General features: G+C 37.2%; 1 protein-coding gene across 4 annotated transcripts in view; it reads left to right on the forward strand.

Moving 5' to 3' along the window:
• The window catches only part of SYT14 (synaptotagmin 14), a 198704-nt gene that overhangs the window by 57426 nt on the left and 113432 nt on the right, over positions 1–27846 (forward strand). For 3 of the 4 annotated variants that reach the window (XM_025285400.3, XM_044942662.2, XM_044942663.2), the window contains one exon: positions 6524–6739. In XM_025285400.3, coding sequence (XP_025141185.3) covers positions 6524–6739 — 216 coding nt within the window. Of the gene's footprint in view, positions 1–1360; positions 2616–6523; positions 6740–27846 lie in introns of all 4 variants that reach the window. The other variant, XM_025285396.3, reaches the window with a different exon arrangement.

The raw sequence follows: 27846 nt of genomic DNA on the forward strand, positions 1-27846 counted from the left end.
GAAACTTAGTGTTCCTCTTTCCTCCTTAGCAACACAGGTATATTGCTTAGTGTTACCAGATAATAGGAACAATGAGGACTGTGATATTGTTCTTCTTCTTATGAAAAACTTTTATTTTTCTTAAGTTATTATAGAGTTCTTTATTTGCTGTTTCCAAAGACTGGCTTATGTAAATAATAACAAAAAGAAGTTGAAAATTGTAAAAGTGAGACATTAATTTAGAATTTTAAGGAAAAATACAAGAGAAGCTTTACATTTCTTGTCCATGTACAAATGTTGAAGAGATGCTTTTCTCTTGTATCTGATAACTTAAAAAGTGATAGCCTCATTGTTTATAAAAATCTTATTGTTGAATTACATCATGCAGATTTTACATTAAGGAAACTGTAGTATTTTATGTGGTTTGGTTTGATTAATGTTTCTCATACTTCACCTGTTGTTTTTTTTTTTTTTTTTTTCCCATCGTTTGCGTAGAATAAACTGGTTAAAGAAACCTCTTTTAGTAGCCTCCAGTAATTCTCTGTTTGGGCATTTCTAGTTTTTCTTTGGCCTTATCCCTTCACACTCTTAAAAATTATTGAGGACCCCAAAGAGTTTTTGTTTATGTGAGTTATAGCTCAATGATATGTAAATTAGAAGTTAAAACCTAAGAAAAATTTAAAATATTTTTTCAATTTATTTTTAAAAACCCAACAGTAAGTCTACTACTTGTTAATCTAAAATGTATTAATTTTTAAAACTGTATATTTTCTAAAACCAAAAAATACGTTTGATGAGAAGAGTGACATTGTTTTACATTGCAAATCTCTCTAATGACTGGCACAGAAGAAACAACTGGATTCTCATATCTGCTCCTGCATTCAGTCTGTTCCATGGCCTCGGAAAAACCCAGGAGCTCATTTGAGTGAATGAAAGTGAAAAGTTAAATATCCTCTTACTCTCATTGTAGAAAGAGGTTTGACTTTGAGGATCTATTGGAAAGGTTGGGGGACCTTATTAATTTTTCTGAGGCTGTTTCTTTACTCGCTTATTAAATAAGAATAATAATATTTACCTCCTAGAGTTATTATAAGATCAACTAAGAAAAAAATTTGTAAATCACAATTCCTTACATGTAATAGCCACTCAGCAAATGTTCTCTCTCTGCTCTTCCCTATTCTAACTTCTGCAAAATTGTTTAGATATATAAACAAATACATATTTGGGGGAATATATGTATTGGGGGAATCTTTAATACATTTTTAATTTTGAAATGGTATTGGTACTTTGTTAATAATATAGGGCAGTTCCCATACATAGACTATTAATAAGTTAACTAAAAAGTACATAATAAAAATCCTTTTTACACTTCTTCTTGCAGGTATAGAATAAAAACCCAATAGTATTTGAGGGAAAAATACTGTCTTGCTGCTGTCATGCCAGCTGTGGAGTGGGAAAAAATCTCGTTACGTTTAAACCAAGTGGTTTGATTTTTTTTTTTTTTGAAGCATCTTTTACGTCAACATATTTCTTCCATTTCATAAGCATTTACAGAAAGATTAAAAGGCATAATGTGAAATACTGATATTGAGCTAATGAATAGCACCATTTAAGTAAATGTTAAATTGAAATTCCAGAGTGCTTAATATTTTGAGAAGAGAAAATTCCATGATTGTAGCTTTTAGGAAAAAGGAATTAGAAAATGGCATTTTTCAAAAGTTTTCAGCAGAATCTGCCTTCAGTATCCTCTCTGGTGGACACGATCAGTAATGCTGTGGAAGACCTGACCACTGCTGTAGGAGAAGTCAGCTATGCGTTCACTGACTCAGTTGCTGAACAGGTAACAAGCATGATAAATGGCTTTCGCCCAGAAGAGGAAAGCTCTGCAGCCCCAGAAGCTGCAGATACTTCTAAACAAGAAAGCACCACAATATCAGAAGTCTCCCAAAACACTAATTGTCAGAAAGCACCATTCAATTTAGAGAACCAAGCAAATCGAATAAATAGCTATACTACTTCAGTTTCACAAAAGCAAGACCAAAGAATGAATGAAGGAGGAGGAGTTAAACATATTAATAATAGGCAGCAGAGGCCATCACAATATCAAGAAACAGATAATGCTTTGAAAGGTGATTCTTCTTTGAAAGGCCATGTGAGTGATGGTAGGGTATCAGTTAGCAGGCAGAATGCAAGTGCTGGATCTCCCTGGCAAGAACTTGAAGGTACTGACAGGTGTAGAAAAAATGGATTAGAAATTTCCAGTGATGGTAAACATGACTTAAAGGAGGTAAGATACCAAGAAACGAAAGAAAATTACTTAAAGAAAGCTGAAACACATATTAAAAGTAAAGGATACAAAGGGAATAACTATTCAGGACATGAATGTTCTCCAAAAGATATTCTGGAAAGCAGTAGACATATGATACAGAAATCCATTAAGAAGGAAGACTTATATCCAGCAGCATCAACTAATTCTAAAGAGCAGTGTCAAGGAAAAATCAAAGAACAAATAAATCCAACAAAATACTACAAAGGGAAAGCAGGTATAAAAACAAAGAGAAATGAAGCCATTTCTGCCAAAAAAGAAACAGCAAAGAGTAAAGATGAAAAATATTTTAAGATAATACCAGAAAAAGGTGAGGTCTCCTAATGTGAGTTTGAGTGATAAAATGTTCTCTTAACTTTTTCACATTGGGAAAAGCATCATCCAACGTCTCTAATTGTTCTCTGTGCATCTGATTGTCCAAGGCTTTCTTGAGTCCTCTTACTGAGAGGCATTTTAAAGTCGTGCAGTTTTCTCTTACAACCCTTTCAAAAGCATGTTGTGTGTATTCCTCTGATTTAAGTATTGCCCCTGGTCCCTGCATTATTTGGACAGTTTTAAGGACCTTCATTTTACTTAATGCCCATTTATTGTACAACCCAGAACTCTGTGGTTTTCTTAAGTACTGTGCATCCTTTAATTGGAGTTTATTTGGTGTGCTATAGTTGAATTTTAAAATTTTGTGTTTTTGTAACCTACCCTTAACCCTTTATACATTGTTGCTCTTCACATCTTTCCTGGTAAGAATCTACCAAATGTTTCATGTTTTCCTTGAGAGCAATGGATTTTTATTTTATTGAAATTCATGCTTCAGAATGTCTTTTCATTTAGCCGTACATTGAGAGTTTTATGTGACTTCTGTGTTTCCAATGCATATACATGAACAATCTATTTTTATTCATGAGTTCTCTATGTACAATTAAGATTCCAACTAAGCAGTCACAGTTTTCATCCACAATATTTGTGACAGTTTTCAAAACAATTAGCTGACAGTTACTTGGTTTTCTTCATGTTGCCAGTTATCACTCCTGGTTACCCCTTGACGTGAAGTGCAGGTGGCTCAGGCATGTCCAACTCTGTGACTCCATGGACTGGAGCCCGCCAGGCTCCTCTGTCCGTGGGATTCTGCAGGCCAGAATACTGGAGTGGGTATCCGTTCCCTTCTCCAGGGGATCTCAATCAGAGATCGAACCCAGGTCTCCCACATTGCAGGCAGATTATTTACCATCTGAGCCATGAGTATGCCTTAGTCATTCTCATTTACTGTTGATCTGATCACAACACCAGAAGTACACTGGCTTTTATTTATAAAAGATACATATGGAATTTTTGTGTATATTTACATTCTCATAAAATAACAAAAAACTGAGTAGCACTAGAAATGCAGAAGACTATTTCAGTTCTGCTACATGACTTCATGTGTAATAGGAATCTGCTATTTATCAGTTGTCTGAATGATTTTTAAATGATATAATAGAGGCTGATCCGAGATGGATGAGCCAATTAAAAAGGAATGTAAATTTTTGGAAATATATCTGTTTTGAAGTTTATTCTCCTAGCAGTTGTTTGAAATGTCAGATTCAGTGAGGGTTTTTTTTTTTTTTTTTTGGTAGCCTTGATTTAATTTTGGTAGCCTTATTACCTGAAGTAATAAAAATTAAAAGAAATAAAATTAAGTGAAATAGTTTACATATTATCTTATTCATAAAATAACAGAATGGATGCTATTAATACTTCACAAGTAGTAGTGCAGAATTTAAAATTTTAATTTGTTTTAATTAAGAAGCATGCTACTACCTAAAGGGATCACATATCTCTTAAGTATTCTAGAATTTAATGAGTACTAAACTGAAAATCCCATGGACAGAGGAGCCTGGTGGGCTACAGTCCATAGGGTTGCAAGTGTCAGACACGACTTAGCAACTGAACCACCACCTCCAAACTGAAACATATTATGATTTAAAAATCATTTTGAAAATCATTCGACCCATATGGATTGTCCCTTCATATAGCTGAACTGTAATATTGCTAGTATTAATACCTGAGTCCTAGGTTCTGACAGAGCTTATAAGACATAATAAGAGGAAGAAGGCTTTCCTTCTCCGTTTCCAAATGCAGGGCTACTTTAGGTAATATAGTAGGTAAATTTCTTGCTACCCTCCTCAGAGCTCTCCTGCTGCCTTAGAATCCACACAGTGCTAAAACCTGGGAGTCAGAATGCCTAGATTTAGACTAGATCTGCCATCATCTCAGTCCTGTCTCATAGAACTTTCTGCAGTGATGGAAGAGTTCTGCGTATCTGTATTGCTCCATACGTAACCACTGTCCACACAAAGCTCTTAAGCACTTGGAATGTGGCTAGTAGCACTGGAGAACTGGATCTTAAATTTTATTATTTCTACTTAATTTAAATAACTGCATGTGGCTGGTGACTAAGTATGACAGTGCAGAATATAACATTGGATATGGCTTTACCCTTTGATAGTTTTATTTTACTGAATTAAAAGTGGGACTTGGACTAGTGACATTGAAGCTACCATGTTTCTAACTCTTAAATATTGAATTTCTATCCCATATCTTGTTCTCGTTCTTTGTCTCTCCACTTGAATTTTAAACTTTGATTCCTGTAGTGCAGATGATTTTAGCTGAGTGTAATGAGAGAAATGTCTAGACTGAACTAATAACTTCTGACTGCTGTGGTCTCTTCATCCTTCTGGACTTGTTTTAGAATTCTGAGAAGGTTACATCTTGTCTAAATGAATCTCAACATGATGCAGTTTCAAAATCTTTACCTTTTAAGTAAATGATACCCACTCCAGTACTCTTGCCTGGAAAATCCCATGGATGGAGGAGCCTGGTAGGCTGCAGTCCATGGGGTCGCTAAGAGTCGGGCACGACTGAGCGACTTCGCTTTCACTTTTCACTTTCACGCATTGGAGAAGGAAATGGCAACCCACTCCAGTGTTCTTGCCTGGAGAATCCCAAGGACGGGGGAGCCTGGTGGCTGCTGTCTATGGGGTCGCACAGAGTCGGACACGACTGAAGCGACGCAGCAGCAGCAGCAGCAGCAGCAGTGCTTAAAAAGAATATAAAATTAATTAACCAGTTTACCTTCTGGAAATGTAATTTGAAATTTGGGTACATGTAAGTAAGGTTTTCCTAGGAAGTCTGCCTTTCACAGATGATGTGTTAAGTTTGGTATATATGCTTCCAGATATTTTTGTATGTATCTATAAACTTATACTGCATGGATGTGTGTATACATTGCATGTAGATGTGTGTATGTGTGTTAATCTGTTTTTTTAAATGAGACTATAACATCTACTTTATTTCTCTTAACATTATATGGTAGGCGTTCTTTCCCTGTGAGTACTTATAAGTTCACCTCCTCATTTTTAATGATTGCATAGAGTATCATTGCACAGATGTATCATAATTTACTTAACCAAGGCCCAGCGTTGGACATTCAGCTTGCATTTTTGTTTTCTTTTGCTGTTAAACACGATTCAGTAAACTGTCTCAAATACATATCACTGCCCATCTGTTAATTTTTTTTTTAGGCTGAATTCTTAGAAATGGAATTGGTTAATTCTTATAAATGAATCAAAGACTATACAAACTGGAAACTTCGATATGTGTTGCCAGGTTGCTAGCTAGAAAAGTTGTATCATTTATATTTCAATCAGTAGTGTATGTCTGTCTTTTTTATTTTTTTTATTTTTAAACTTTACATAATTGTATTAGTTTTGCCAAATTCTGCTTCTAGCGCTAAGCAGTATCAGCTATGAAAATTTTGGCTAATATGATGACCAAAAATGTCTCTTGTAACATGAATAATTTCAGTCAGATCCATATGTATTGGCAATACTTAAACCTCTTTGTGTGCTACTAATGCTTTAAAAAAATTGTGTAAGATGGCAAGCCCTATTCTCTTTATCTGTATCATGGTTGGAAAATCCCTGTGACTAACATTATTTATATAATTCAAATATGCAAGTCAGTTTTTTCTAGTAAAACATAAAAATCCAAAGCTTGGGCTTCTTAAATGAAAAAATATTTTTCTAAAGCTGAAAATTCAGATTGTGTGTGTGTATATATATTTGTGTGTATATGAATATATATGACACATATATAAGTGTATAACATATATATGACTGTAGCAAATTTGCCATTACTTTATAGCATTAAATTTTGATCTGCTCTCCTTGTCATTCCAAATAGATAATTCCTACATGGACAAAGATGAGCATGGTTCATCCTCTGAAAGTGAAGATGAAGCACTGGGTAAATACCATGAGGCCTTATCCAGAACACACAATTCCAGACTACCACTGGCAGAGTCTAGACAAAAGAGCTATACTTGGGAAACGAGACAGAAATATAGTCCTCTTTCTGCAGAGTATGATGGATACAGTAGTGAAGCATCAATAGATGAAGGTAAGATAGGTTAATTATTTAATTTTCTTAGATGATACACTGTAGTATTTAGTTATTTGTTTCTACAACTCTAGGCATCTGTGGTTGCAAACTAAATAAGAGATAGCGTGAATAGTCTAGTCACATTTCTGGGACTGTAATTTATTCAAATTCAAATCTTTGAGCTCAAGCAAAACCAAAACACACCAAACCAAAACACCAATAATTGAAATACAGTGGTAATTCTAGTGCTCTTTTCACAATGAACATATATCTAGCAGTCATGAAATGGGAAATGTGAGTCTGCTCTTGTCTCAGATGGAATCATTTCCTAAATACCTGTTTTAGGAACTGATATCTCTCAGTGTTGACTATGACTGCAGTGTGTAAATGAATGTGTTTTCATTCAGTATGGCCCCTAGCGTGAGCCAAACACTTCATGCAGCACGTAGCAGAAGAAACGATGATCTCTTCCATGTAGAGGGAAAACTGAGATAAATTTATGGAGTACCTGCACTGTATTGTACTAGGTTTTTAGGGGAATTTAAGGAGTTTTCAGGGATTATTTTGTCTCTAATTGATTTTTGCCTCACATGCGGACACTGACATTTGAACTCAACCTACATAGAAGATACAAGTCCACTCTCACACATTTTTATATCTTTCTAAAAGAGAAATAAAAAAGCTTTGCTATTGCTTAACAGCATCTTTCCTTCCACATTTAAGTAAGTTGTTCATGTACTTGATACAATGTGTATCTACTCCTAGTAATTATTATATATATGTCCAGATATGAAGAAAAGAGCAATATGTTTTAAATAGCACTTTTATTATTGCATCAGATGCAAACTAACCTTAATTTTATAGCTGTGGCTTGTGTTTTGGGACCTGTTACTATTGATGACTTATCCTGGCACATACAGTTGTCAAAAGAGCTAAATCATTTACTTTTGTATTTGGCTTAATGCTAACTAAAGATTGGTATATATACCTCCCTTTTAGTTCTGCTAGTACATAGGTACAGTAAGAAAATAAATATAGAAAGCTCATTGTGAGATGTTCGGGAAGAAATAAAAGATATTAGACATGGACTCTACCCTCAAAAATACCTTACTTAACACTAGAGAAAATAAGATATGTGTTTACAGTGATAACTAAATAATGCAAAAATGACAAAGCCATTCCCCAACTTACGTAAACCCTGGCTCATGAATAGTAGAACAGAAAGAGAAGGGTCTTAAAGCCTGATCCTCGTGCTTATTCTGACCCTGTGACTCACCAAGCTGTGAACCCTTGAGCAGTGTAGCTGATGGTTTGTAAGTTTGTTTCACTGTCTCTCAGTGTGAATAATAACTTGCTGATAGGGTTGTCATGGACCTTAAATGCCATGTGTGGTGTTCTTAGCATAGTGTCTGATGCCTGACTGGTACGTGATCAGTAAATGGTGGTCATAGTCGTGGTTGGTGAAACAGTGATGGTGATGAGAGTGAGTAGCCACAAGCAGGCTATGAGTGTGTAATATGTGACTCTAGACGTTTTCTTTTTTGCAGCTTCAGTTCAGGGTTTTTTCCTCTACTCATCCCTTCTTACCCTACACTTCTGTGCTGGTTTGATTGCTTCTTCCCACTAGTCCTGTTACTCTCCCATGGCTCAGCAGTTTGGGGAAAGCGGTAAAGAGAGACGCATAACCTCAGTGGCCCTTCTGTTCCTGCCCTTCCCTCTGGAATCATCTCTCATTTCACGTCACCTGTGTATTTAGGACTTGTACCTTTCTACCATTTCTACCCTAAATCATTTGGTAAAACATCCAGGATAGCTTGACTTTAGGCATTCTGAAATGAGATTTACTTATTTCATAAGCATTTGTTGAAAGCTTTTTATGTGCCATATTAGATCCTGTGGATGTAAATAAAAACATTTTATAAAAAATTATATAAAAGATTAATCAAAGCAAGCTTGTTTTAAAGAGCCCCCAGACTGGCGGAGGATGACCTGTGAGTACATGTGTAATGCTGTGTGGTAAGAGGTCTGTTAATTACAAGAATAGTGTCATGCAGAAATACAGAAGAGGAGGTGACTGAGACTTTGGGAGGTGGGGATGGGGGATCTGCACAGGGTGGGTGAGCTAGACTTGAGGGGGACTGTTCAATCACACAGAATAGTGATTGTAGAAAGGCAGAAGACACTGTGTTTCCAAGTCTTTAACCTAGGATCTGTGCTTGGAGAAGGTGTGGTAATGGGGCTGAATGCCACACTCAGGACTTTGGATGTTGTCTTCCAGGAAATATAGAGCCCTAGAAAGTTTTTAAACTGGCTAGTGTGGCACTTTTAGGTTAGTGTTTAAATACTGTAATAGAAGATGAATTGGAGATAGGAACTGCTGAAGACAGAAGGACAGATTAGATAAACAGCCATGAGATCCTCATTAGCAATGTTAATTGAGAGACAAAGAATTTGAGGAACTTCTCAGTATATCCTGGCGAATGACTGTATGTTATGTGTAAGGAAAGACTGTTTAATTAGTTTAGAAAGCATAAGAGAAGTAAGTTTATGGGAGGAGATAGTTTGGTTTCAGTCGTGCTGTATTTCAGGGCTCTGTGGAATATCCAGGTGGAGATGGATATCCTTATGGTTAAAATGCTGGCACTGGGGTGTAGGATGGAGAGATGACCGAGTGATAATGTAAGATAGCGATCGACTAAGAAGATAGTTTTTTGTATCATAGATTATTGCTAATTGAAAAATCAGAGATTGCTGTGAGTCCAAAGTAGATTCAGTGGAGTAAAGGGAAGAACAGGAAAACTTGATTAGAGAGGGACATTTCAGAGCTCTGGATTTTAGAGAACAGCAATTTCAAGTGATAGTAAGTTCTGAACATGCCCACAGGCTAAAGATGCAGAAATACACATAAAATGCTAAAAGGTTTTAAGGAAGGGAACGAAATACTATCCAGTGGGGAACGTGTGAGAGAACTTCCATGAAAATGGCATTAGGGCTCAGCTTTGAAAAATGGGTAGAAAGTTGGTGAAAAGAATAAGTAGAGGTATCTTAGAAGGAAGTTCATAAGCACCATAGTACAAAGGAGTGAAATCTAGGGGCTATTTCAGAAACAGAGAAAAGGCTCTTCTTAACTCTAACATAGGTGTGTGTATGTGTTTATATATATATGTTTATATATGTGTAAAATAAAGTGGAAAGACAGATAAAGTCTAAATCCTGGAGTGGCTTTCTGAGAAGTTTGGATTTAATTGGTTAGCCAGCAAGAACTCACTGAAAGTTTTTCACCAAGGAACCATGACCAGGGATGTGCTTTAAAAAGAGTAGTTTTAAAAAAAAAAATTGAGAAAATATTAAAACTGACTGAAATTAAAAAAAAAAAAAAGAGTAGTTTACAACAGGAAGACTATAGGAAAAAGTCACCAATTAAGGAGGTCTTTGGAGTCATCTATGTGGGAAATGGTAAAAATCTGAATTATAATAATGGCAATAGGAATATAAGAGGATGGGAAAGACCTTATAGAGGCACCATTTACTGGATTTAGGAACTAAATGTATTGGAACTTTAGAAAGGAGTGTCAAAAATGATCCTAGTTTCCAGCAAGTATGACTAGGAAAATGCTGAGGTCATTAATATAAATAAGAAATCCAGAGATGGATGTTTCTTACTTGGAAGGTGGGGGAGGGGTGGGAGATAAAAGTGGTTTCATGTATACAGTAAGGCAGAATATTTAAGCAGTTGGAAATGGTTGTGGATCTTGAAATCATGAATGAGTTTGGGAGGTTTGCCAGATCATATACTTAGCAAATAGAAGCCAAGGGAAGTAATTAAATAGATGAGGGAGAATGTATGGAAAGAAAAGAAAGTCATTTCCTTTCATTAACAGAATTAAAGGTGTCACTTAGAGAAGAGTAAGTAACTGATAAAATGGAGAATGAGTAGAACGTTGTATTTCATCAGCCACAGTAGAGTTTTGAATGCCACACTGCAAAGAGACTGGGGATGAGAGTTCAGACTAGCTCCTTTGTCCATTAGAAGTTGATCAGTAACTCTCAGTGTACATTTGAGAAGTGTAGACTCCTAAGTGAGATTGAAGGTGGTTAGGAGAGAGTAAGTGGAAGAGTGTTCATTTGCTACCTGCATTTTCATCTTACTTTTTCTCCCTTTATCAAGAAAAAGAGGTAGTTGTAGGGGTTCACCTTCTGCCTGCAACCCCAGAACAGTAACCTCCTCTGGTATGTATGCATAATGGGGGGCGGTGCTTCTGATACCCATTTGGGTCTCTGCCAGGTTGGTGTACCTCTACATAGCTGACTCAGGAGGAACACTGCTCACTTCATGGCCAGTCCCCTAAGAGGACCACTGAGGACCGTTCTCTGGTAGGATTTGTTCATTTTCCTGGGATACAAGTAAAGAGATCAGCTGAATAGGTTATGCTTTCGTTACTGATCTGACCCTTTATCTGCATACTATTCTGCATGTTTATGAAGATCGGACTTGACTGCTGTGGGTTGAGGTGACTAAAGGGAATTACATGGTAGAAGGGAAGATATTTTTTAATATGCATTTTTACATGACATACTGTTACCTCATTAGGGCTGGTAAAGAACCATCACCCCATTTCTCAACTCTGAATAATTCCAGTAGAGAAGCTATGAAATAGCCAATACTGGAAGTATCTGTAAGAGTAGAGCGGGTCCGGGAGGGCCTGGTAGGGATTAGGAGAGACAGGGCAGGAGGACTTTCTGACCAGGCAGGGAGAACCTCCATTCACTGAGCTCCTCCTGTGTGCCTGACACTGTTAGTTTCTGTACCCCTTGTCATATCTAATCTTCATCACAACACATTGTGATAGATAAGATTATTTCCATTTTACAGAAGTGAGTGGAGATTTTAGGTCAAATAAGTAGCTTTTAACCTAAGGTCACACAGTAAGTTAGAAAGACGACATTTGTCAAGTTCACGACAAAACGGACGATGCTTTAGCTTCTGTTAGGTTATCACTGCTGCTTTAGTGTCCTCCCGAAGTCTCTTTTGTGTATAATTAACCTTTTCAGGCGGGTCCTTTAGAGAAGTTTCTATATTATAAATCTGAAATACAGATACTATAGAAAGAGTAAGAAAATATGACAGCCTGTATTTGTTGATCATATTTTCTCCTCTAGGTGGCCATGTTCATCTTCCATTTTTTGGAATACAAAAGGGGATAATATCTCTAAGAAATTTTTTTGGAAAAAATGAACCTTAAAATAACTTATCAGATTTCCTTTGTTCACAATTTAATTTTACTATGTTCTTAAAATTAAGATTTTTCTGATAATCCTCTTAATTTAAAAAGGTTTAAGGGTTAAATAGTAGGTTGTGATATCTTGTTTAAGTTGGTAAGATAGCACAACCTTTGAAATTCTATTCATGCTATTTAGTACTTTCCATTTTTATATAAGAGAAGCCTTATTAGATTTTATATAAAGAAAAAGCAGTATAAAATTATTAGAATGTCTTTTTGTTACTTATAGCTTTTTATTCTTAGTTTACCATAGAGATTATCAAGCTACATTTACATATTGTGGCATAGCTATATTAAAAATCATATGATTTTTTTGTGTGTGAGTTAATTTTAAATGATATTTTAAAATAAAATAATTTCCAGCATCACTTATGTCTTAGGGTACATGTAAGCCATACACACACACACACACACACACACACACACACACACACACACCACTCTCTTATGGCTGCTTCACAAGCTCCCTGCTGTTGACTTTGATGTTTTCTTAAGATTGTTGTTGTTCAGTTGCTAAGTCATGTCTGACACTTTTCTGACCTCGTGGACTGTAGCCCAACAGGCTCCTCTGTCCATGGGATTTCCCAGGCAAGAATACTAGAGTGGGCTGCATTTTCCTTCTGTGGGGAATCTTCCCCACCCAGGGATCAAACCTGCATCTCCTGCATTGCAGGCAGATTTTTTATCGCTGAGCCACCGGGGAAGCTCACTCTTAAGATTAGGATCATTACAGCACATTTCTTTCTTTCTTTATTTTTTTTTTAGCAAAAGAATTTAGTTTATTTTTTTTTTAATTTATTTATTTTCATTGGAGGCTAATTACTTTACAACGCTGTAGTGGTTTTTGCCATACTTGACATGAATCCGCCACGGGTGTACATGTATTTAGTACTTAAGAGTAATAAATTTTTTGTTTATGTTTTCTTTAAGTGCATTTTAAGTTCTTTATAAAGATTGTTCTACTGATTTTCACAATTTCTGTGTGAAGAGGGTAAGTACAAAACAATTTTGTCTGTATTTTTCACATGCTTTTGACACAAACATTTTTAGCATCTTAACATGGTAAAAGTGATATATATTACATGGTTTATTTAAATTTTTGTTAAAAATTTTCCTTGACTTCAGGTTTTTATTCATAAAAATTTATCCTCTGAAGAATTCTTTATTGTGTATATGTGTGTATGTATACATGTATCTGTACTCTAAATAAGACCAATTTGAGGAGAAATTGATCTTGAAGACTTTTCCTACATTTTTGTGTTTTGGAGATCTTTTTTTTGTGATGAGGTCAATTGTTACCAGTAGTGAAGAATTCTTTTATTATGCTACTTTTGCAAACCGCATCTCACCTATGAGATGAGATGTCTTTGTGCAACTTAGTTAAAGGCATGGCTTGCCAGGTGGATGATTTAGAAAACAGCACTGCCTTTGAGCAGACAGTACACCAAGAGAATATAGTTCAGTGAAGCAGATACCACCTGCGTTAGAAGAAAAAGGCATTCCTTCCTTCGGGTGTAAGATATAGCAGACCAAAGTCACGTTGTGCTTAAGCAAACCCACGTCGGCCAGGTACTCTTTTGCAGTGTACAGACCACACAGCCATACACAGTGGTCCTAAACACCTGTTTTTATACACTCCGATCTTAAAATAAGTTGGTAGGATTGCTGTGTTGAATGGATATAGATCTATAGAGATCCTTCATAGTTTCATTTTTTGTCCGAGATACTTGTCTAGTAGTGGACTGATGGAAATTAAAACATAGACATTAAAGATACCCTTAATTGATTGATTACAAAACTGACACCCAGACACGTGCAACTTTACTAAGATCATACAGTTCATTAGCTGCGAAACTGAGGCTCTAGGTGTTTGTAACCAGAGAATAGGTCAGTGTCTTTTAAAAGAACTACTTAGTCACGTGAGTTAATAAGAGATAATTACAAATCGAATGCAGGCTCCGTCCATTGCTAGATGCTGAGGCATATCTGGAAAGTGGAGGAATAATGCTAATGGCAATCTGACAAGATTAAGTTGGGACCTGACACTTTAATTTACAAGTTTAATTTACAGGTTTACAGGCGTTAGCAATGCCTGTAGGAACTCAGTCTCACCTGCATTTAGGGAGCATTACATACAGTCACAAATGGATTGACAATAATGTTATTTCTAAGAGCAGTAGTGGGTGGTTTAAACTGACTAGAACATCTGTATTTTCCCTGAGTTTAAGCTTACCAACAAGGTACATCTCCTGGGAAACCAACCCTAATCAGGGAGGCAAGTCTATTTGTGAGGTAATCTCTTTAAGGAAATGGAAAATTTGAAGCTACTTTCTGAAGACTAAGCCCAACATGGCTGTCAACTGTGGAGCCCAGGAGAAAAAACCCTCACTTGTTTTAGAGTATTAGTGGAAATTTGGAGGACAGCATGGTGGGAAGGCCACGTCATGAAGGAGCCCTCAAGCCGGAGAAATATTTATTAATGTGGCTACAGTGGAATATATGTTTATTTTCTTTTAGGCAGTGCTAAAGTCTTTGTATAGAATTTAATTTTATCTTCGCAGAAATCTTTTGGTTTTGTTACTTTTTATATATTTAATTAATCAATTCTGGGAAAAAACAACAACACACAGCATCTCCAGAGGTACATTACTATGCCCAGTTTCCAGCTGTAAGTGCTGGAGCCCAAATCCAGGCTCAGCTGGTTCAGAGCACAGTTGCTTGACCACCATAATGTACTGTATCAGCTACTCTCCTACCTATACAAGAATGAAGGAACTTTTATCTTCTGAGATTGCTATCTTGTTGTTCTAAGAACATTTCGTGAAGACTTTGGACTCCTAGGCAAATAAAGAACCCTACAAGTGGGAAATACCTGGGGTTTGGCCTCAAACTCAGATATGAAGCATATTATACCTCCTGTATTTAGCCTTTCTGCAAGTTGCTTGTATGCAGACTTCGTATCCTTGGAACCTGGTACAGAAAGTTTGAGGAAATACTAGTGACTTGTTACTTTACCTGTTAGGCTTATTTCAAAAAGGTCAGAGCTGTGTTTTTTTTTTTTTTTGGAGATACTGTGAAACAATAGTCATGAGAGACTATTGTGAAAACTCACTTAGATGAGGGGAAAGATTTTAGGAATTGGTTCCTATGTGAAATATTTCAGTTATCTAGCATACAGGAATCTAGAACTAGTCTCCTGTCACCTCCAGACATGTTTGTGTTAAGCATACCACAGCAAGAACATAAGGGTCTATGCAGGTAGCATGAAGTGTCACATCTTAGGTATTGTTTTTTTTTTAATGTTTGGCAGAAATCTTGACTGTAGACCTTTGCTTTAGAGTCTGTGAGAGGAGATTTAGGAAGCCCTATCTAATATTGTAAGTCTTTGTAACAGTCTCAGCAGTAATAAAGGTATCACTACAACTGTAATACTTAGAGTTCTTGAAACTGTGAGAAGGCAACTGCTATTAAACTGGGCATCTCTGATAGAATAATAAACTAGTCACCTAATAAAGAGCTACACCTTTCCTTCTGATGGACTGGTAGGAACTAAAACAATAAACACAAAGATTGTATTCACTAATGTTCATAACCCAGAACCAACAAGCATTAGTACTTCAGCATTATTTTTCCCAGAAATTTTTTATGGCTGTACTTTAAAACAATTTATATACTAACATGTGAATATGTCTTGCTTTTAAACCTTCAGCTTGATTAAGGTGGAGAGACACTAGTGCTGCTGACTGCCAGCTCACGGGACTTCCTGTCTGGGGCCATGCACTGCGTGGTGGGTAGGGGGTGGGCTCTGCTAGTACACGCGCTGCTCGGCACTGAAACGCGTGTGTTATCCCTGGGAGTGGACTCCATCTACTGTGTGAAGACAGCCCCGAGGGCCTGGGATGTGATCTTGGCTGAACCTTGGAGCCCAGTGTGAGTTCATAAATAGCAAGGCATGGCCACCAGAAAATACCTCAAGACAAGCACTAAAGACAGTACAGGTTGGGATAGAGCAATAGCAATTCTCAGAGGGAAGTTCATAGTGGTACAGGCCTTCCTCAAGAAAGAAGAAGAATCTCAAACCACGAACATACCACCTAAAAGAATTAGAAAAATAAGAACACAGAGCCCCAGTGTCAGCAGAAGGAAAGAAATAATAGAAGATTAGAGAAGAAATAAAATAGAGGTTTAAAAAAACAGTAAAAAAACATAACTAAAAGGAAGAGCTGCCTTTTTTAAAATATAAAAATGACAAGCCTCGACTTAGGCTCACCAAGAAGAAAAAAGAGAAGACCAAAAAAATAAGAAATGAAAGAGAAAAAATAACAGCCGATGCCACAGAAATACAAAAAGTCATATGAGCAGTTATATGCCAACTATTAATAACTGCTGCTGCTGCTGCTAAGTCGCTTCAGTCATGTCCAACTCTGTGCGACCCCATTGACGGCATCCCACTAGGCTTTGTCCCTGGGATTCTCCAGGCAAGAATACTGGAGTGGGTTGCCATTTCCTTCTCCAATGCATGAAAGTGAAAAGTGAAAGTGAAGTCGCTCAGTTGTACCCGACTCTTAGCGACCCCATGGACTGCAGCCTACCAGGCTCGTCCGTCTATGGGATTTTCCAGGCAAATGTACTGGAGTGGGTTACCATATCCTATTAATAACTAGACAACTTAGAAGAAAAGAACAAGTTTCTAGAAACATACAATCTACCAAGACTGAATCAAGAGGAAGCATAATTTCAACAGACCAATCACTAAAAGTGATACAGAATCTGTGGTTTAAAAAAAAAACTTCCTGCAAACAAAAGTCCAGGATCAGATGACTTCACTGTAGAATTCTATGAAACATACAAATGAGAACTTATACCTATGCTTCTCAAATTATTCTAAGACTGGAGAGAAGGGAACATTCCCAGATTCATTCTGTGAAGCCACCATCACCCTGATATCAAAACCAGACAGACAGAACAAAAAAGAAAATTATAGGTCATTATCTTTGATAAATATAGATGCAAAAAGTCTCAACAAAATATTGACAAGCCAAATCCAACAATACATAAAAAGAATCATACACTGTGATCAAGTTGGATTCATTCGAGGGTTGCAGGGATGATTCAACATATGCAGAGAAATCAGTATGATATGCCACATTAACAAAAGAAAAGACAAAAACTATATGATCCCCATAGATGCACAAAAAGCATTTGATAAAATTCAACATCTATTCATGATAAAATCTCTCACCAAAATCAGTATAGAGGGAACACACCTCAACATGTTGAAAACCATTCACAACAAACCCAATAGCCAAAATAATACTCAGTGGTGAAAAAGCCACAAGCCTTCCTGCTGAATTCAGGAACAAGTCAAGATACCCACTCTCACCACTTCTATTCAACATAATATTGGGAATCCTAACAGAAATCAGACAAGAAAAAGAAGTAAAAGGTATCCAAAATGGAAGGGAAGAGATAAACCTATCATTGTGTGCAGTTGATATGATACTCCATATAGAGAACACTAGGGCTTCCCTGGTGGCTCAGAGGGTAAAGCATCTGCCTGTGATGTGGAAGACCCAGGTTCGATCCCTGGGTCCGGAAGATCCCCTGGAGAAGGAAATGGCAGCCCACTCCAGGATTCTTGCCTGGAGAATCCCATGGACAGAGGAGCCTAGTGGGCTACAGTCCATGGGGTCGCAAAGAGTTGGACACAACTGAGCAACTCCATTTAGCTATAGGCATCATTAAAAAAGTATTAGACCTAATGGATTCAGCAAGGTAACAGGGTACAAGATTAGTATATAGAAATCTGTTAAATTTCATTATACTACCAATGAAAATGGTAATGAAAAAAGAAAATGAAAAAACCAATTCTGTTTAAAATTATGTCACAAAAAATACTTAGGATTAAGTTATGACCAACCTAAATAGCATATTCAAAAGCAGAGACATTACTTTGCCAACAAAGGTCCATCTAGTCAAGGCTATGGTTTTTCCTGTGGTCATGTATGGATGTGAGAGTTGGACTGTGAAGAAGGCTGAGCGCCGAAGAATTGATGCTTTTGAACTGTGGTGTTGGAGAAGACTCTTGAGAGTCCCTTGGACTGCAAGGAGATCCAACCAGTCCATTCTGAAGGAGATCAGCCCTGGGATTTCTTTGGAGGGAATGATGCTGAAGCTGAAACTCCAGTACTTTGGCCACCTCATGAGAAGAGCTGACTCATTGGAAAAGACTCTGATGCTAGGAGGGATTGGGGTTAGGAGGAGAATGGGACGACAGAGGATGAGATGGCTGGATGGCATCACTGACTCGATGGACTTGAGTCTGAGTGAACTCCAGGAGTTTGTGATGGACGGGGAGGCCTGGCGTGCTGCGATTCATGGGGTCGCAAAGAGTTGGACACAACTGAGCGACTGAACTGAACTGAAACTTAACCAAGGAGATGAAAGATGTATATGTATACTGAAAACTATAAAACACTGATAAAGGAAACTGAAGGTGATTAAAAGGAATGGAAAGATACCCCATTCTTTTAGATTGGAAGAATTAATATTGTTAAAATGGTCATATTACCCAAAGCAATCTGCAGATTTAATGTGATCCCTATCAAAACACCCATAACATTTTTCACACAACTTGAAGAAATAATCTTAAAATTCATATGGAATCACAAATACCCAGAATTGCCAAAACAATCCTCAGGGGAAAAAAAAAAAGCTAGAAGCATAACCCTCTTAGACTTCAGACAAGAGTACAAAGCTACAGTAATTAAAACAGCATGATTATTGGCACAAAAACAGATATATACATCAATGGAACAAAACAGCCCAGAAATAAATCCACACACCTGAGGTCAATTAGTCTACAACAAAGGAGACAAGAATATACAGTGGAGAAAAGACAGACTCTTCAGCAAGCGGTGTTGGGAAAGCTGAACAGCCACCTCTGAATCAATGAAATTAGGCCACTCCCTCACCATTTACAAAAATAAACTCAAAATTGTTTAAAGATTTAACTGTAAGACACCATACCATAAAACTAGAAGAGAACAGAGGGAAAACATTCTCTGACATAAATTGTAGCAGTATTTTTTTAGATCAGCCTCCCAAGGCAACAGAAATAAAAATAAATGAGACCCAATCAAACTTAAAAGCTTTTGCAAAACAAAGAAAATGAACAAAAAGACAAGCTATTGAATGGGAGAGAATGTTTTCTTGTTTTAAATTTTATTTTTAATTGGAGGATAGTTACTGTGCAATATTGTGATGGTTTCTGCCATACATCAACATGTATCAGCCATAGGTATATATATGTCCTCTTCCTCCTGAACCTCTGTCCCACCTCCCACCCCTTCCTACCCCTCTAGGTTGTCACAGAGCACCAGATTTGGGTTCCCTGTGTCACACAGCAAATTCCCACTTGCTATCTGTTTTACATACAGTAATATATATGTTTCCATGCTACTCTCTAAAATCATTGCCCCACTGTGTCCAAACCTGTTCTTTACATCTGCATTTCTTTGCTGCCCTGCAAATAGTATCATCAGTACAATCTATCTAGATTCTATGTGTGTGTTAACACGTGGTATTTGTTTTTCCCTTTCTGACTTAGTTCAATCTGTATAATAGGCTCTAGGTTCATCCACCTCATTAGAACTGAGTCAAATGCATTCTTTTTATGGCTGAATAATATTCCCTTGTATATATATACCACAACTTTTTTATCCATTCATCTGTTAATGGACATCTAAAGCAGATTCATTACTTTGCCAACAAGGGTCCATCTAGTCAAGGCTATGGTTTTTCCAGTGGTCATGTATGGATGTGAGAGTTGGACTGTGAGGAAAGCTGAGCACCGAAGAATTGATGCTTTTGAACTGTGGTGTTGGAGAAGACTCTTGAGAGTCCCTTGGACTGCAAGGAGATCCAACCAGTCTAAAGGAGATCAGTCCTGGGTGTTTATTGGAAGGACTGATGCTGAGGCTGAAACTCCAATACTTTGGCCACCTCATGCGAAGAGTTGACTCATTGGAAAAGACTCTGATGCTGGGAGGGATTGGGGGCAGAAGGAGAAGGGAATGACAGAGGATGAGATAGCTAGATGGCATCACTAACTCGATGGACATGGGTTTGAGTAAACTCCGGGAGTTGTTGATGGACAGGGAGGCCTGGTGTGCTGCGATTCATGGGGTCGCAAAGAGTCGGACATGACTGAGCAATTGAGCTGAACTGAACTGAGGTTGCTTCCATATTGTAGCTATTGTAAATTGTGCTGCAGTGAACACTGGGGTACATGTGTCATTTTTGATTATGATTTCCTTGAAGTATATGCCCAGTAGTGGGATTGTTGGGTCATATGGTAGTTTTATTCCCAATTTTTTAAGGAATCTCCATACTGTTCTCTGTAGTGGCTGTATCAATTTACATTCCCACTCGCTGTGTGAGAGGGTTCCCTTTTCTCCACACCTGCTCCAGCATTTACTGTTTGTAGATTTTTTTGATGATGGCCATTCTGAATGGTGTGAAGTGACACCTCATTGTAATTTTGATTTGCATTTCTCGATTAATGAGCAACATTGAGCATCTTTTCATGTGCTTATTAGCCATCTGTATGTCTTCTTTGGAGAAATGTCTGTTTAGATCTTCTGCCTACTTTTTGATTGGGTTGTTTGTTTTTCTGGTATTGTGCTGTGTGAGCCACTTGTATATTTTGGAGATTAAACCTTTGTCAGTTGTTTCATTTGCTTTTATTTGCTCCCTGAATGGGAGAGAATATTTTCAAGTGATACAGCCAGCAAGGTCTTAATTTCCAAAATATATAAACAGCTCATACAACTTAATATCAGAAAAACAATCTAATCAAAATATGGACAGAAGACCTAAATAGACTTCTCTCCAAAGAAGACATACAGATGGCCAACAGGCACATGAAAAGATGCTCAGAATTGTTAATTATTAGAGAAATGCAAATCTAAACCACAGGGAGATATCAACTCAAACCTGTCAGAATGGCTAGCATCAAAAAGTCTACAAATGATAAATGCTGGAGAGGGTATGGAGAAAAGAGAACCCTGCTAAACTGTTGGTGGGAATGTAAATTGATATAGCCATTATGGAAAACAGTACGGAGATTCCTTTAAAAACTAAAGACAGATAGCGTATGATCCAGCAATCCCACTCCTGGGCATATATCTGGAAAAGACAAAACCTCTAATTCAAAAAGATACATGCACTCCAGTGTTCGTAGCAGCGCTGTTTACAAGACAACCCAAGACATGGAAACAACCCAAGTACCTGGCAACAGACAGTTGGCTTAAGAAGATATATATAATGGTATATTACTTAGCCATAATAAAGAATGAAATATTGCCATTTGTAGCAACATGACTGAATCTAGAGAATATCATACTAAGTGAAGTAAGACAGACAGATATCATGGTATTATTTATATGCAGAATCTAAAAAATAATACAAATGAATCAACATTCAGCACAGAAAGAGACTGACAGATGGAAAACAGACTCATGGTTTCTTTCCAAACTTTGGAAACTTATAGTTTTCAAAGGGGAAAGAGAGCATCTGGGGGACGATAAATTAGGAGTTTAGGGTTAACAGATACAAGCTATTATTCTTAATATAGAATTATGAATTTACTGTATGGCAGTGGGAACTATGTTTAGTATCTTGTAATAACCTATAATGGAAAAGAATCTGAAAATATATGTATCTATTTAACTGAACCACTTGCTGTACACGTGAAACTAATACAATATTGTAAATCAACTATAATTTTAAAAAATTTAACGTGAAAGCTAAATGTTCCCTTTTCTTGACGCCTTCACCCTTTCTCAGAGTCACTCTTAATAAGTCTATGTGATAATGTCAGAAGGACATGTCTGCCCCTCGTTTGAGCAGGTAATAATCATGGTTTGAATTTCAGAAGGAAAGGGAAAAGAGACCTGAGCAAATGCAAACTTTATTGGGCATTGGGATGGACTATGAAAGTTGAGTTAGACTTTTAACTATACAAATCATACATCATGGCAGGTAGTTACTCCTCCGGCTCCATTCATGCTGAATAATTACTGAGTTGTTTCAAAGAGGAAAGTATCAACTTAATTATCAGTTTTTGGTGAAATGATATGAGATTCTGTTTTACTTTAAAATAATGAAAAATCTCTCCATCCTTTGGAAACTTGCTGCCTTTGAGAAAATATTAAACTACATTGAAGTCTCTAATGTATGAGTCAAAAATTACATTGAGAAGCTGAGAGGTGTTTTGATGTTTTGGCATATCCCTTTCCTTTTGCTTGATACCTATTCATACGGATAAAGATTTTCTTAGAAAATTTGGTTGTATTTAAGTCTCTGAGGTGTTCAGTAATTTCATCAACCAAAACTAAGGTAATTTATATGGATTTTGAGAATTAGTATGGTAGTTATTTACAGCCTAGATAGTTATGAAGAAAGTTCTTTTCTTGTTACAATTTAAATTAAATTTTTACACTTTCACATTAAATTTTTTAAAAAATTCAAGTTTTACAATTTAAACCAAGTCTTATGTTTTGCCATAGCAGTTAAGAGAAAAACATGCTATGGGATTTTGGTCACTGGTAACTTTGGAAATGCTTCTTTAAGTATAAATTTAATTAAGCATCAGTGATCTATGAAGGAAATATTTATAAACTAAATCTTTTTAAACTTCATAGTGAACAGCTTTTTTAATATGATAGATTAAAATATTTTTGAAATCTGAAAACCTGTGCTTTTACTTTGTTGACAAAACGTTAATTAGAGTTCCATAAATTCCATTAGCTTGACTATATTGGATGATTATGTAGTAAATACTATTCTGAACACCCTACATAAATCATCTCTTTTAATTTCTGCAATAACCCTAAAAGACAGATGCCTTCAGTGTCCATATTTTGTAGATGAGGATAGTCTGAAGCTGTACACCCACTGCGTGAGGGAGCCAGAATTCAAATACAGTCAGCTGTCCTCAGATCTGACGTCCCGACCATCTCCACCGAAATACCTCTGTCTTTTTACATAATTTTTATACCTATTAATAAATAAGTTCTTTATTGCTGTTTTTATTGTGTATGTAATATGTTCATTATTGAAAAAATCAGAAATTACAGTGAACAAATAGAATAATCATTCATATTCTCACTATCAGAGAACCATTGCTTTTATTCTCAAGTATACTTTTATAGATATTTCTCTTTGCCTATATTTTTTAAATCAAAATGGCTTCTACTTTACATGATGTGTAGTAATCTGCTTTTGTTCCACTAAAAAATATAGCGTTTCTTTATACACTTCTACATCAAGTAGATAAATTGTGCTAGTTGTGCATATATTATTACATGGGTAATAATATAAACCATACTTATTTAGTAATTTCCAGTTACTGACATTTAATCTGTTTATTATTTTTCCTTATGGATAGGTTGTTCTTAATAATTCCTAAAATTTGACTTCTTTTCTACCATGTTCTTTGACATTCTCTGTTCGTTCAGGATACTGACTTGAATTGTACTGTTCAGAGGAGCTTTTTTAAATTCTATGTTTATGTTTTTAATAAGACATCTGATGTGATTTGTGCCTGCTCATGTTTTGTATTGTGCTAAAAATAATTCAAGGTGAGGTTCATTGTGAACTGCATTATAGTAAGAGTGTTGTAGTGACTCAGAAGTGGTGATATTAAAAATATTTAACAACTGATATGATCATATTAACTAATACATAAATCAAGAGTAAGTAAAATTTGAATATAGTCCCTTATTCTGTACCTAAAATTTATCTATTATAAATCTAATTACTGAAGCAGTATAAGTTATAGGAAAAGCTATCGTAATTCTAGTAGTTTTATACTCATTTAATTGTTTTTAAGAACAATGATTTTTAGAAATTGTTGCTATGATCTTCTGCTTGCTGCTCTTCCCAGCTAAATGATATGCTTTTCTTAGCCATTATTTGACAGTGGAAGCTATCTGAAGCTCTTCCAGTTCTTTTCCCATTAGGTTTGTAGTCATTAGTAGGCTTGAGTCTTAATAACTGGAAACTTTCTCTTCAATTCAGTTCATTCAGTCGCTCAGTCATGTCCGACTCTTTGCAATCCCATGGACTGCAGCATGCCAGGACTCCCTGTCCATCACCAGCTCCCAGAGTTTACTCAAACTCATGTCCATTGAGTCAGAGATGCTATCCAACCATCTCATCCTCTGTCATCCCCTTCTTCTCCCACCTTCAATCTTTCCCAGCATCAGGGTCTTTTCCAATGAGTCAGTTCTTCGCATCAGGTGGCCGAAGTATTGGAGTTTCAGCTTCAACATCAGTCCTTCCAATGAATATTCAGGACTGATTTCCTTTAGGATGGACTGGTTGGATCTCCTTGCAGTCCAAGGGACTCTCAAGAGTCTTCTCCAACACCATAGTTCAAAAGCATCAATTCTTCAGCACTCAGCTTTCTTTATAGTCCAGCTCTCACTTCCACACATGGCTACTGGAAAACCCATAGCTTTGACTAGACGGACCTTTGTTGGCAAAGTAATGTCTCTGCTTTTTAATATGCTGTCTAGGTTGGCCATAGCATTTCTTCCAAGGAGCAAATGTCAATCACTGGACAAATGATAATAAGGATTAACTCATTTTTAGTAATGAAATTTATATTATTATGCCAGTGTTGGCTAGATCTTCAATGAGTCTGTGAAACTCAGAATATTAGACAGGACTTCCCTGTCCTGGGCATCTCCCCAGCCCCGTATTGCCAGGCTACCCTGGTCTCTGTCCTGTTACAGGAGTGCTTGTGTTGCAACACTAAGACGATGCCTGCAGTAACTTCCTTTACCACCTCCTCCTCCGCCGTCCTTAGATCTTTCAGAGTCGGTTCTATAGGGACTGCGATTACCACAAGGAGCTACATGTTGGAAGGTAGACAGACAGCAGGTCCCTGGAGCTCGAGTAGACCAGATGAACATTGAGCATTTGTTTGCTGAGGGCCAGTGCCAATACTGTCTCCTCCTCTGGTGTCTGTGGGGACGTGTCACGATAGGGCCTGGAACACTGCTAGTGGGGGCTAGGGCAGCCCAGGGCTCCTGAGGGACCAAGATAAGAGGCCTTAAGTCAATCCTCTAGAGTCCCTGTTGTGTCCAGAAGGTGGGACTTATGGTATTTACTTGCCTGGCTCCAACTAGCCTCAAGGAAGCTTCCAAATGAGGAAACCAAAGCTGTACTGGTATATTGGTGCATGTCAGCCTTGAGCTGATGTCAGCACTGATGATGATATGATTACTAGTAAAATAGGCAAAGCACAATAATTTACCAAATAGTTATTTCCTAGGAAAAGTATATATGTGTTTGCAATATATGAGCGCTAAATATTTACACTGCTATTGAAAGATATGCAGCATATATTAAGTGAGGGGAAAAAGCAAAGTCCAGAAAAATGTGTGTAGTGTACTACTTTTAATGTAAGAAAGGGAGAATATGTTTGTATTTGCTTGCATTTTAAAATAATGGAAGGAAAAACAAGAACTTTAACAAATAGTTACCTGAGAAGAAGGGAGGAATGAATGGACGGAATGGGGTAGAGGAGACAGGGGTGGAAACTAGACTTGTCTGGCAAGCCTTGTTTTACATAATTATAACGCAGAATTCAATTAAAAACATGTAACCCTAAAAGCCAAAGCATGGTGAAACAAAGGAGCTTAGCCATATATTCATTAGCTTAACCATACAGAGGGATATTTGATTTTTTATTTTTTTAAGCATAAGGCAGGTTGGTAGGAGACTTACTACTATAATCCAAAGCGCATATCGTGGTTGTTTGAAGTGCAGCAGTACCAGCAGGAATAGAAGTAGGGAGATGTGAAACATATTTTGGAGTGAAGATCAACAAATTTTGGATTCAATATGGAGGTGGCAGAAAGTGAGAAATCTAGAATAGACTCCTGGGTTTTTGGTTGATCGGTGAGGATAATATGAAAAAGACTAGGTTAGAAATAAGGATTTTGTGGACACAGTAAGGCAGCTTTGAGATAAACCACTTAAAATACCAATTTGATAGTTCACATTATGTGTCTGAATACTGCAAGGAAAGATTGAGACTAGGAGTAATGAATTTGGGAATCGTAACTATAGATGGTATTTAAAACAAGGGACTCTTGTTTTGGTGAGGCTTATTTATTATATACTACACTATAATCAATCTTGCCTCCTAGTCCAGTTTTTTTATTAGGATGATATTGACAAAGTACATTTCAATAGTGTAGACAATAGAGTGTGTGCTTTTTTTAATTGTTTAAAATATTATACTCCTTTTGTATTGGCATTTTAGTTTAAAACAGTTCCCCCTTCTCTAAGGACTATCTCTGATTTCTAGGGGTGGAGCCCCAGCAGTTACGGGTGGATTTCATGACCTTACCACTGGGGCTGTGTTTGATTGATCCAGCATTCTAAAGAGAAGGTGCGTCAGCTTCCACCCTTGGGTCTCTAGAGGGATCCTGGTTCATGCCCCTTTTTAAAGGTTTAGTTTTTCTATCGTTTCTTGGATCATGTGACAAATATCCTTTTTCATATACGTTTACATTCCTCGCTTATGGTGGCTCTGTTGCTGCTGCTACGTCGCTTCAGTCGCGTCCGACTCTGTGCGACCCCATAGACGGCAGCCCACTAGGCTCCCCCGTCCCCGGGATTCTCCGGGCAAGAACACTGGAGTGGGTTGCCATTTCCTTCTCCAATGCATGAAAGTGAAAAGTCAAAGTGAAGTCGCTCAGTCATGTCTGACCCTCAGCGACCCCATGGACTGCAGCCCACCAGGCTCCTCCGTCCATGGGATTCTCCAGGCAGGAGCACTGGAGTGGGTGCCGTTGCCTTCTCCGATGGTGGCTCTAGCTGGTTTCTATTGCTAACTATATAGAAATGTATCTAACGACTCTTGTGTTTTACCATCTGAAGCTACGTATGGAATTTCATTAAATCTTGAGATCCTTTAGAAAGTTCACCTTGGTTTTTCCCCCATTTAAACCATTGCTGGCATCTGTCCTTTTGTGAAAATTTTCTATTGCTTGAGACAATCTTTTAGTGAATCCAGACCATAAAAATCTTTTGTTTCAGTTTCAGAACTTCTCAGGGTGCTTCCTCCAGCTACTGTGATAGATTCATCCTTCCTGAATCTATTTGTATTGATATATTTTTTTAATTTTATTTTATTTTTTAACTTTACAATATTGTATTGGTTTTGCCATATATCAAAATGAATCCACCACAGGCATACATGTGTTCCCCATCCTGAACCCTCCTCCCTCCTCCCTACCCATACCATCCCTCTGGGTCATCCCAGTGCACCAGCCCCAAGCATCCAGTATCGTGCATCGAACCTGGACTGGCGACTCGTTTCGTATATGATATTATACATGTTTCAGTGCCATTCTTCCAAATCATCCCACCCTCTCCCTCTCCCACAGAGTCCAAAAGACTGTTCTATACATCAGTGTCTCTTTTGTTGTCTTGTATACACGGTTATTGTTACCATCTTTCTAAATTCCATATATATGCGTTAGTATACTGTACTGGTATTTTTCTTTCTGGCTTACTTCACTCTGTATAATAGGCTTCAGTTTCATCCACCTCATTAGAACTGGTTCAAATGTATTCTTTTTAATGGCTGAGTAATACTCCATTGTGTATATGTACCACAGCTTTCTTATCCATTCATCTGCTGATGGACATCTAGGTTGCTTCCATGTCCTGGCTAGTATTGATATTAACGACATCTTCCTGCAGAGACATTTTTATTCTAAGGATAAAATTATATTAAAAGTTTTCCCCTTCCCTGGA

Source organism: Bubalus bubalis, chromosome 5, assembly GCF_019923935.1.
Source record: "Bubalus bubalis isolate 160015118507 breed Murrah chromosome 5, NDDB_SH_1, whole genome shotgun sequence".
Classification (NCBI taxonomy): domain Eukaryota; kingdom Metazoa; phylum Chordata; class Mammalia; order Artiodactyla; family Bovidae; genus Bubalus; species Bubalus bubalis.